General features: G+C 43.8%; 1 protein-coding gene across 1 annotated transcript; it reads left to right on the top strand.

Moving 5' to 3' along the window:
• The first annotated feature begins 9,351 nt into the window (after positions 1 to 9,351).
• On the top strand, positions 9,352 to 9,765 carry LOC118418195 (sperm acrosomal protein FSA-ACR.1-like). The gene has a single exon (XM_035824035.1). The coding sequence runs from the start codon at positions 9,352 to 9,354 to the stop codon at positions 9,763 to 9,765; it is 414 nt and encodes a 137-aa protein (XP_035679928.1).
• The last annotated feature ends 3,021 nt before the right edge of the window (positions 9,766 to 12,786 follow it).

Consider the following 12,786-nt stretch of genomic DNA (forward strand, 5'->3'; position numbering starts at 1 on the left):
CCCAGTTATAAAGGGGCCCGTCTCCCAGTGCCCACCAAGTTGAATATTCCCGCGTGGCGCCATTATCTCGCCGAGTACAAAGATAGGGATCTCTGTGAATTTCTCGAGTTTGGGTTCCCAGTGAATTACACCGCGTCTCGCCAACCGGAGATTCCGCCCACCAACCACGCGTTATCTCTGCGATTCCGCCAATGTGTCAATGATTATAAACAAAAAGAAATTAAGTTTGGAGCTACCATCGGCCCGTTACCTACAGGTTTCTTTGATCCCCCGTTAGTTTGCAGCCCATTACAGACTGTCCCGAAGAAGGACTCCAATAGCAGGCGGATAGTGGTAGATTTCAGCTTTCCTGACGGCTCTTCAGTTAACGCGGGAATTCCCTCGGACACTTATCTGGGTGAGCGTGTGCGCTTACGTTATCCGTCTGTGAACGACTGACGTCCATAGTTGCCCGTCTTGGTCCCGGCTGCCTGCTGTACAAATGTGACTTAAGCAGGGCTTACAGACAAATCTACGTTGACCCTGTCGATTATCATCTTCTCGGCTTTCAGTGGGAGGGGAAGCAATATGCTGACGTCGCCATTCCCTTTGGTATTAAAACGGGTGCTCAAATTTGTCAGCGCGTGACGGACGCGGTTCGCTTCATCTGTAGCACCTATGGTTACAGGAAATAATTTCTGCCACAGCCACATACATAATTTATGCGGCTACAGCTCTGAATTTATTGAAAATGATGACATGACAATACCCCATACAGTGAATATGGATGTTTATGTAAGTATGTATGTATGCATAATGTATGTGTCAGGGTATACTAACATTCCTAATACTTGGACAAAAATAACTAATACGTGTAAAGGCTAAGTATATGATCGTCCTGTGTGTAACATTTTCCAACTTCTTGATTTCAGACCTGGCTACGGCTGCAATTCAAGAATGAGATTATGAGTAGAGACATGGTGGGAGATACTTTGGTATTTCCAAACCCACTACGTCCCTGCTGAAGTAGATGATGAAGGCCGGATCCAGCGTCTCCTTCTCACAATTCTCCTCGGGGAGTCTGGCTGTCGGAGGAGAGGGTACAGATTGTCAATTCAGCTTTTATGGGTGGTGTCATGACTTGGTAGTGATCATTTTATAGCAATGAATTAACAAAATAGTAAGGTAATTCAATGGTAAGGGTTAGACCCATGTCATTTGGGGCCTTTTTTTATTTTTTGTTACGATGGTTTCACATCCAACACATGGAAATGGTGGTAATGGGCAGAGGAACACTGGGTACCAAACGTAAGTGCCCTGTTATCGGGCAGGGCACTCGATGTGTATTCAAGGATGTCGTAGCAGGAGGCCCGGGTGTACCAAACGGTCAAGGAGGTCCTGCTAAAGAGGTACAACTTTAGCTCGGCACTTTCTACAGAGTCAAGAACAACTCAGCGGCCATCGACAGAGGTAGGGAGCGGACCGGCATCCGAGCTGTGGCGGAGAAGGCACGTCGGTAAACGTTATCATTACGTTTTGTTAATTGTAAACAGATCGCCGCCATTTTGTTTTCAAGTACAAATGAATGTTTTGAGTCATTTTCTTTCCGTTAATTCCAGTACTAGCAGCTTTCAGTAGTACTTACTAAAACTGTCATGGCGACGCGGACATTTCAGACTCGTCAGACGACGCCATGGATAGCCAAAATGACACTTTGTCAGACTCCAGCGACAGCGATATTTCACTGGATCCTGATGACATCCAGCCCAACAGGTTCGAGCCGCGGCACAAGCAGGAAGAACCACAGAATGACGAAGCGGCCGTGCCCGGTGCTGTTGGACCGGGGAATCTTGTAGCAGTTCCTATGGCCGTTTGGGACGGCATCGATGTTGAGACACAAGCCTGGAGAAGGGAGGAGGGCCATCTCGAAATTTGGTGTGGTTGCGGCAACTGAGATAATGCCTACTAAATGGAAAGGATGGAACTGTATCACACAAGACACAGGAAAGCGTCCAGCTGTTATTGAACGGAATGCAGGACGTCCATGCAAACCAGCTCACACTCAACAATGACTACAAATCAAATCTCTCATCCTTACTCACATTAGCAACAGAAAATATCCACGCCACACATCATCTCAAGCACCCAACAGCGACTGTTCTAGACTACGCCCAAGAATTCAGAAATACCATGACAGCTTAAAGCGCATGGCGTTTTGGTCTGTGTGCTAACCATAACCACCAAGTCTTACTACCCTGTCCCAAGCAACAAGACGCATCTGTCCCAGTTTCCAATGTTAAAGCCCTTGAAGCCCAAGAAGATGGGAAAACGGGATGAGACTACATTGAGACACTGGCGACAGAGTATGGCAAAGTCGTCCGCCTTAGAACCGAACGACGGGAGACAACAATGTACAAAGCCGGTACGTTGCCGCTGAATTTGTACGTACAACAAATGCCTGTAGCCGAGCCACTTGTTGACAACACGCCAGTTCTGAATCCACCACAAGAAGTTGTCCCTCGACCTCGACCTCAGCATAGCCATCATCAACGGAGGATACTGATCAGTCCGAGTATGACTCATGACAGCGAAGACGAGCCGTACGCCGGTTTAGTACCCTGTACATGTTCTCTCCAGCTGAAAATTATTTAAAAACGGATCTGCCAACACACAGCTACACTTGGGAATATCCAGTAGACTCAGTGTACAGTCTCACTTCACATTTGATAATACATTAGGGTGCTGCAAGTCTGGAAGACTGAGTGTTACACCTCTCTGTCAGTCACTCTAAAACACTACTACCAGTGACTTGGAAAAGAAGTATGGAACACAATGTAATTTGCATATTGGGAAAGGTTGTTTGCACTTCATCCAATCACCAAAAGATATTTCAACCCTTTTCTACCTGACAGCTGTCTTGTAACACCTTCTGAGGGTGACAGGAAGGCTGTCGTAAAATGTTCGTGGGTGGTGTTCGGTGGATTTTTTCCCCGTGAAACCTCATTCCTTCCAGAGATTTCCAGCTGTAAGGTCACCAGAAATTTCTCTACTGCACTCAGTTCTATATAGACTGTCACTGTTGACAATGTGGGTTAAGCTGAAAACTGTCAATGTCTCGTGGGAGAAATTGGAGTACTTTGAGGTATTCAAATTTTTTGTTTGCAATATTTTGTGTTTGCATTTAAATTGTTTATCAACACTTATGGGACAGGAAAATTATATTATCATATTATGTAATTTCAGTTCAGGAACATGTTGCACTTATTAGGTTATATATATATTGTTGTTTTATGCTTGCCTTATCTTATGCGTTCATATCATTTTCATTAAATAAACAGACATCAGAGAGGCTACATGTACGTGTGTGCATTCTATGTAAAGTACTTTTTTGGAATATTGGTGTATATATAACTTCTTGCAAACTTCACGCATAGTATTAATCTAGATCTGGTTCTCCGATTTTTAGAGAATCGCCTGGCAGGGCATTGGGGAGGAGATGATACTGGCATAAGGGAGCATAGTGCAGCAGTACCCACACTTTGCCTGGAACATCAAGGCGAGGTACAGAACTACTACAATAATTTGATCATGATTTTGCTGTAGAATACTGTATGAAAGATGAACAAAGTGCCTAATCCAAGCTCTGAGGTTTCATAAAAACATCAAAAGTTACAAAGGGTAATTTGCTCATTCCGATTCTCATAACATGTTAATGGTATCCTTCGGTCTAGCTCCTATATACTGTATACCACCCACCCTGCAATCTGCAGCTATGAGCATTAACCAACAGGGCAATATTTCAATCAGAGGCACAGTCCCACCTGCAGCTATCCCGACTAATCCCGAGGTGACTTTCGCAATGTTCGCTGACTTTGTGCGATTTTACACATGTATTTCATAATAATGCTATATATACACGTGTACCTGACAAAATTACTGACTCACTGTTTCATTTACATGTGCACCCAGATCTTTATCCAATGTACCCGCATGTACAAAACGTATAAAAGGTTGCCTATGATACATGCGTTCGGCAGATTAATGCTATATGTAGCATAATGAGATGCATGCGTTTCTGTTACAGGGATGGATCAAGCAAAGACGTATCTCCCACACTTTGTTGTAGACAAGTCAAAGGTGATTTTCACAGGTCCCTTTTTATGTCAATGACTGCACTCCTGTCACTATTACGTTCTATCAGCATTTGTTGTAATTATTCCTCTAGTAAGAAGAGTCATTTGTTATTTCAGGACATGGCATCAACGGACCTAATGAAGGTACATGTGTCCGGCATTAAGGCCACCTACACAGATGTTTTCGAATACAAACACGACAGCAACCTGACGATCAATTTGGTTTTGTTACTACCATGATCTACATGGAATTACACGCAAGTACACGCTCGGTTAAGCGTAAAAAAAGACAGGCGGTAAGAAGCTCTTTTCCTGGGTCATTTTTTGTATTCAATTTTCATTCGGCAGATCGTATGAAGTACGATGACTTACTAATTGACTAGTTTTTATCGTGATACATGGGCTTACCACAAAGCCCTGACCTGCCTGACGTGGGCGACTGACCTTGCTGCAGTGTGTTATCAACAAGGACGCAAAGTTTTTAAATGAACTAGGAAAACTGCTGAATAGCTGTGTAAACTATATTATAAAAAAAGGAATAAATTCAAGAGTAAACCGTTGTTAACTGGAAAAGCTTCCTATCCGGGGAAAAAACAGTAAAAAAAAACAGAAAAAGAAGAAATAACTCTCCTACAAGAGATACAGCAGTTGTGACAAGACGCAAAACACAAAATATACCCTCTGTGAGTCCGAAGCCATGGCTGGCTAGTAATGCTGAATGGGAATGGGACGGATTTTAGAGCCAAAACCTGTGCAGGCTGTAGAAAGGAGTTTGATAGTATTCACCTCATACGTCAGTGGGAGTGTAATTTTGGAAGAGGTACAACACAGATTGCAGGACCTGGTAACAGGTACCATCACAGTGACCTCTATTGTCTTTGGCGAAGGCATCCATCATTCCCTGACAACAGAACTTTTATTGTTGACGAACGTGTTACCGATGAACATGTGCGCCAAGTCTTGGGGCATCCCATAAGTTAGCTATCCATGAATTAATGAGTACAGTACTGTAGTCTCATTGTCAGAGATAAAGAATACTACAAAATGTGGTGACGATTTGTCTGAATGATGTATTAGGAGCATTATCAGAAATATATGGATTAAGCAAATGTGTTATTGTTGATAAATGTACTTGCAACAATAATTTTTCATACAAGTCAAATAATGAATACAACTATACAACAATTAACATTATATATTGCATACATCATAATGAAATACATGGATTCTTGTGTTTTAATTTTCTACTGTCATCTTGTGTATTTTCTAATCTTGCGTATTTTCTAGTGTTGAATAAGAAAGACATTAAAAGAGGCGAACAATAAAATAGACTGATGTCATTTCATACCAAGTGAATATCCAGAGCAGGTTAATATAATTCGATAATATTTTAAGATGCAACATCTACATTTCAGCAAGAAAAGAAGTCCGAAGGAGTTTATATATTAGACATAAGTTACAAATTGAGTAGGCATACCATACGAATCTGACTGTGGTCCTGAAACTTCATCATGGCATCAACTCCTCTCCGCCCAACCGTTTGTGGGCAAAGTGCGTAGTAACAAGGTTTGACTTTATTAAGATCCACAATTAGCATACAATGGAGTACATTGAAGCTTAAACCCTTTATAACGCTGCCACCGTGTAGTATTTAATTGACATTGTGATAACTGACGCAATGGCTTCGTTCGCTTTCAGGTTCGTATGGTCAACGGGAAGAGACAAGGCCTGCGTCCTATAGACCCAACACCCTGGACTACAACATCGAGGAGCAGCATATACCTAGCGAATTTCTCGTAGGCGACATCAGGGTTCAAGAATGACCTGGTATATGGACGCCACGTTCTACGTCTTCAACCCCCTCTTAAGCAGCTCTTAGCATCCATGCCTTCGTGAGGGGAGGCGAAGTCCGCAAGCAAGTTCCCCTGACGTTCGTCTTGATGGCAGGGAAAAGGAAGGAGGACTATAAGAAGGTTCTGAAGAAGGTCAAACGTCTCCTTCCAACCGCCCTAAGACGTCCGTGATGGATTACGAGGCGGCGTTGTGGTTGGCGTTGGAAGAAGTATTCCCGGATACGTCACGAAAGGGTTGCGCCTTTTATTGGGCCCAGGCGGTGTTCAGAAGATCCAAAACCTAGCGCTTCAGCCAGCCTATCAACAGCGGGAAAGCGCATTCAGCACACGAGGCATCTGATGGCCTTACCGTTTCTCCCGCCAGAACACATCCCGCAGTCGTTCCAGACCTTGAGGCAAACTTTTTTTCATCTGCATGTCTCTACGGCTCTGCTAAAAAAATTCCCAGCAGGCCGAAAAAACATGCACATCGGCGGCGGAAGAAACCGTTAGGCGCTTGTTCGGTTCACCCAAGGGCAGGACCTAGATCGGACCAACTTCAACTTGCAGCACACCCCGCGTCAAGCTCTTCGGAATTGAGTTACATCGTACAAAACTATCACTTTTGATTTTGACGACAATTACAAGCTCAAATCAAGGATAATTCAACATATGTGAATGTAACAATAGAAGAAGGTAGCAGTGAATGGATGGATATTGATATAGCTGTATATCAGCAAGTTAAGATGCATATTGTGTCTGGGGTTAGTATTAAAACATTCAATGCTATCAGAGCTAAGTAATTGAGAAAATGAGTAAGTTTCTTTGACACAAGCTTCACCTTTGCTATCAAAATATATGAGCAGCTGCTTCCGATCATCAAGAAAGCATATGTAAGCTTCAAGACATAATACAGCATAGTGTTTCTAGATGTGGATTACCCATACTGCTGATAGATTACTTCAACTCAGCGAGCTTATAAAACTATGAATGAAAGTTTACTGTCAGAATAAAGCCATCGTAAAAGTGCAGCTGCATGCAAAATGTACGAGATGTCCATCGTTGGAGCTTACAGGACGGAAAAGTCACTCAGTCTGGATAATGTGGCAAATATATTTTGATAACTTAGAAGACTGTATGGGCGAGATTCTGAAAAGGGATACAGGCACAAACGATAAACCAATCGTCAGTGCTTTCAATACATCTAAGAAAAAGTCCTCCTGTAGTATGAGCCAAAGTGCAGACAATGATATGGAAGACAGTACACCTATTCCTCATGAATATACTTCCAATTTGGTTCTATCTGGTGGCCCAAGGAAAACTGCAACTTTGTAAGAAAAAAGTATCATTAGTTGCCATGAAAGTGCATGAAGACATGAGCCTGACTGGATGAGAAGATGACCTGCAGATGCATACAAAATGACGTCAACAGCAACAACATACAGGCACCAAAGGTACACAGTGAACTGGACAGCGAAGATCATCAAGCCTTTGGCTACACCAGTGACTCAGAATTAAGGTCATTCAGTTAGGGGAGCTTTTCCAGATGTTGTTCACAAGAGAATACGAGTTGGAGGGAAGCATAAGTATCATGAATCATTCTCAGGACCATGATTATGTAGACGATTAGGGTCATGGGCAAGTACATACCATATGTGGCTTCTGCTGTCGGCGAAGCCCTAACAGCAGTGTACGACACGGGCACAGGAACGTAGGCCCCGTCCGGTGGAAGAGGTCAGTTGTAGAAAAGGAATATACCAATTACCATAATAGAAGCCATTGAGTATAGTTGCTTGTACAAATTGCGGTTATTAACAACTCCAGCTTTCGGACTACCACTGTCACATGAAGTAATATACATTGAATAATGTTGTCCACAGGCTATATATATGAAAACCAGTGTATTCATTGAACACATGGACTGTCTTACAATATTTGCAGTACCAAGTACTAAGCGCGTGTGTTATCACGTTGATGTAATTTCATAGAATACATGCATTACTTCTGTATTTACAGTTCCATTAGGACATCCGGGGAGAGGCATCACGATCCAGGCAGCCACTGCTAACCAGCTCCCATGGATAGACGATGGACAAAGGGTCAGGCTGATTGTACAAGAACTTTTCACCACCGGTGGAACTGTCCCAAAATAATGTCTGTAAACTGATTTTATAATAGACCCCGTACATACTAACAAAAACAACAAGCGGATTAAACTGCAAGGGTCAAGATTATTTCACATTTCAGTGTGAATGTTTGTTTTTTTCTGCTCTTCTGTAATCTAGCCCCGCGAGGTAGTTTGATCCATCTGTGAACAGTCTGCTTGGCCCCAAATGCTGTCTGTGAATGCACGGGGATAGATTTTATGTAAATTTCTATGCCCTGGGTGGAGGTCGTACGTCCTGGTGGTACGCGTGGTCCGAAATCCTCGCTACACTGACAGGTTTGCTTGCGTTGTTTTTTGTACAATTATTGTAACCGAATAGTAATGTGCGGGAAGAAAAAACGCCGTTGGGTCAAGGCTAGTGGACTCGGGGTTAAACAAAGGTTTTGATCTTGCTCCGTGTGAGAGGAAACCCAGAGCAAGCTCGAACTGATCTACAATATTGCAAGAAATGTTCGGCAATTTTAAATCTATACAACTTCAACGACAAAAATCTTCAAAGGAACAACTACATCTGATTGGATCAGTATTGATGATACCTCAAAGGTGTTATGCGCGTACGTATCACGGGCACTGTGCACTATTACAAGTGACATAAGCCAAGTTGTGTCATGGCAACTGTGTCAAGACACATTTTTTTGGAGAGATCAAGCCGTCTTTGCAGGGATTGAAAGAAATATCGAGGAGATAAAATGTTGACTTGAAAGAAGTATACCTGGATCAGTGTTGTGAGTGGAGAAAACTGATTGAGGATGTTATGCTGTAGATATTCGGGTGAAACTATGAGTTGTTTCATGCAGTACAAAGAGTTATAAGGATCATACCTAAGCCCCACGCACTGTCATTGACATTTCCAAGATCAAGAAAGAGATACAGTCACTGAGGGTGGATGAGAACCAGCCGAGTGGCGAGAAGGTGGATGAGAACCAGCCGAGTGGCGAGAAGGTGGATGGGAACCAGCCGAGTGGCGAGAAGGTGGATGGGAACCAGCCGAGTGGCGAGAAGGTGGATGGGAACCAGCCGAGTGGCGAGAAGGTGGATGGGAACCAGCCGAGTGGCGAGAAGGTGGATGGGAACCAGCTGAGTAGAGAAGGTGGATGGGAACCAGCCGAGTAGAGAAGGTGGATGAGAACCAGCCGAGTGGCGAGAAGGTGGATGGGAACCAGCCGAGTGGCGAGAAGGTGGATGGGAACCAGCCGAGTGGCGAGAAGGTGGATGGGAACCAGCTGAGTAGAGAAGGTGGATGGGAACCAGCCGAGTAGAGAAGGTGGATGGGAACCAGCCGAGTGGCGAGAAGGTGGATGGGAACCAGCCGGGTGGCAAGAATGTGGATGGGAACCAGCCGAGTGGCGAGAAGGTGGATGGGAACCAGCCGAGTGGCGAGAAGGTGGATGGGAACCAGCCGAGTGGCGAGAAGGTGGATGAGAACCAGCCGAGTGGCGAGAAGGTGGATGGGAACCAGCCGAGTGGCGAGAAGGTGGATGGGAACCAGCCGAGTGGCGAGAAGGTGGATGAGAACCAGCCGAGTGGTGAGAATGTGGATGAGAACCAGCCGAGTGGCGAGAAGGTGGATGGGAACCAGCCGAGTGGCGAGAAGGTGGATGAGAACCAGCCGAGTGGCGAGAAGGTGGATGGGAACCAGCCGAGTGATGGCTGACATAGAGATAGGCCACATGGTCTGTGTGGCCTACGAGGAAGGTTGGTATCTTGGCAAAGTGATGGCAATCGCTGACAACAGTTTTAAAATCAAGTTCAAGCGGGAATACCGTCCAAATGTCTTAAAGTGGGACCTGTCTTGTCCGCAGTCCACCGAGAAAACATTTGTTTTTGCCTGTGCCGATGAGGTGTCAACATCAGTTCTAAAGGAATTCCTCATCAGGCTGGTAACTGGAAATATCCCCTTCAATCCCCTAGGGTAAATATGAACTTTTCTGTTCTTGTTCTTGGTGACACCCACTTGCAAAGACATAGAGATAGTGTCCTCATCAAGCTTGTAGAAAACCAGCATGTAGAAGAAATTCTGGTACATGCTAATAATTTTGGTGATGTCAATGGCAGGTACACTTTACAGCCCTCGGCGGAAAGAGGGTTTCGGACTGACAGACGGGGAGGGTGTTGAGCGTCTGTGGTCCTATTTGCGAGGCTTCAGTTCCATCACTAAAGAGATAACACCAAGCCATAGAATAGACCTTCTTACGGACGGATTGCTGCATTATGGCAGGAGAAAAGTTGCAGATATGTGTAGGCTTTGCTTCATTTCAGTAACATAAGTACCTTTTGTGCTTGTTGAGTAAGTGAATGTTTATGCAGGACTATTTTCACATTGCACGGTTTATTATCATATCAGCAATATCTGAAATGCTTAGATGAATGAATCATGCCCGTAGCCAGGGGGGGTTCGGGGGGTTCGGAAGAACCCCCCCACATGCTCAAAGGTCCACTTTTTTCACACTCAAAGGTCCACTTTTTCATGGCCAAGATTTTTTTTCAAAGGCATGACTGATTTGAATTATTCACCGATAGACATTTTATTCAATCCTAGTGAGTCTATCAGCAAAATTTGCCCCCCAAAAGTGCAGGAAATGGCTTTTCAGAGGGTCCAGATTTCAAAATTTCCCCGGAACACCATTGCAACGCCTCCCGCCTTTGGTATCGGACATGGTGAAAATATGTCGGGGGAGTCGGCCTCAAAGACTTATGCCAAAAACCTTGTGTATTTTAAGAGAAATTCCCTTAAACTTAGCCAGCGAATTTTGCCCGTCAAAATGCAGGAAATGGCGTTTCAGAGGGTTAAGATTTCAATTTTTCCCGGGGGAGCATGCCCCCGGACCCCCCTAGGCAGCTCACGCCGAAGGCGTGAGTCTCGCGCGGCCGCGGCGCTCGATGGTCCAACAAGTACTAAAAAGAACCCCCCCAACCAAAATCCTAGCTACGGGCATGTGAATTCATTTTATATATGCTTTTCCCTCATGGCGTATTTCATTAAAGGGAGTAGGTAGAATGAGGTACTCTGATCTGTGGAAGCCATACAAATAGTTTGTGACAATCACATTTAATTTTCAGTAATTTTCTGTTTGTTATCCCTCTGGTATTGCAGATGTAAGCTTAGCAGAGTCCTTTGACAAGGCAGAGAAGACGTACAATTTAGCCAAGGAAGACCTGGCAAACATTTTGCAGCAGGCACCAGGTAAAACATACATTTGTTCTCAGTGTTTCTATCACAACATTAACCATTTGCCTCATGCTATGCGGTCGCCCATGGTCCTACAGTGGACATCCATGTAGTGTAACATACATGTAACACCTATCTCACCTGACCTGGCCCGTTTGCTATGTAGTATATGTGTCGCCAATTGCAATGTAAGGAAACTCTTAGAGGAGTCCGGCTTTGCCTACCTGTATGTAAACGATCACTCTAACGTACCCACTCATCTAAATCAACTAAAGCAAAGGTTGAAAGATATCTTCACCCAAAAATTTCATTCAGAACTGCAAGCAATTCGACGAAAAGGAAACCAAGGAAACAAATTGAGAACGTACAAAACATTCAAACAGACATATGAAAGAGAAACGTATCTTAGCATCTCAAGCTTTGAACATCGCAAAGCTATGAGTAAATTTCGCATAAGTGACCATCCATTACATATAGAATCCGGCAGGCATAACCGTACTCCTTTAAATGATAGAACATGTAAATTCTGTGACCACTTGTATCTTGAAGACGAGACACATTTTTTACTTGAGTGTACATTATATGAATACAATATATACAATCCCTATATAATACTTTACAAATAGACAATACCTGTAAGAAAATGTCAAAACAAGACTTGTTTAAGTACTTGATGTTATGCAAGGACGATCATGCTATCGACACAATATGTAAATATGTCTCCATGTGTTTCAAAAAGAGAGAAGAACATGTTAGAAGCAGCCATTAGAGATTGTAACACATAGTGTCTTAGTTCCTTTTCCATTTAGACTAGTTTAAAACCATTGTAGTAGTCTAATTTCTTTTTTTTCCTCTGCATCCATAAGACCATATGTGGTCCCTTTGTGCATTTAGCCCTCGGGCATGAATATTCAATAAAGATTATCACATAATAAACCCATTCTTCTTTACAACTCAAGAGGAACTTCAAAATGTTTATGTGGCCTGTGTAATAACTTGTTTGTCAGCTGTTTCTGGTGATGAAAGAGTACTTTCAGCCTGAAGTCAACTGGCCAGCAAGCATCTGTCTGTTTGGAGGTACGGTGCTATGCTGAGTCTGGTGTATGAGCCTATCATGTCAGTGAAGAATATATGTCCTGTTGTCATGGCGACTGGGCTGCCTTCTGCAGGGAAGGATTACCCTGCGGATGCACTGCGCGAGACCCCTGAAAAACTTGACGTCACAAGTGTCCATACGCATATCTACTGCGGCCTGCCAATAACATCGCTAAATGGGTTGGGATGGCCCATAACAATGTTTTGATTTTTTCGATAGCATCCAAAGCCGTAATCCTGCGCACTTCGCAGGAAACTGTGCGAAACGACTGTTCAACGACCCAAAGCTGGTCAGTCGAAATGTCAGGGGCAAACAAAACAAACGGACACTTACCAAAGACAAAATCCGAAAAATCCAGTAGTATCTGGAGGACCACTGTAAAGTAGGCGCATATGACATGAACAAACATT

This window comes from Branchiostoma floridae, chromosome 6, assembly GCF_000003815.2.
Source record: "Branchiostoma floridae strain S238N-H82 chromosome 6, Bfl_VNyyK, whole genome shotgun sequence".
Taxonomy (NCBI): domain Eukaryota; kingdom Metazoa; phylum Chordata; class Leptocardii; order Amphioxiformes; family Branchiostomatidae; genus Branchiostoma; species Branchiostoma floridae.

Bases quoted from the DNA above. Each gene is read 5' to 3' on its own strand.
- LOC118418195 (XM_035824035.1), top strand. From the start codon at position 9,352: ATGGGAACCAGCCGAGTAGAGAAGGTGGATGGGAACCAGCCGAGTGGC.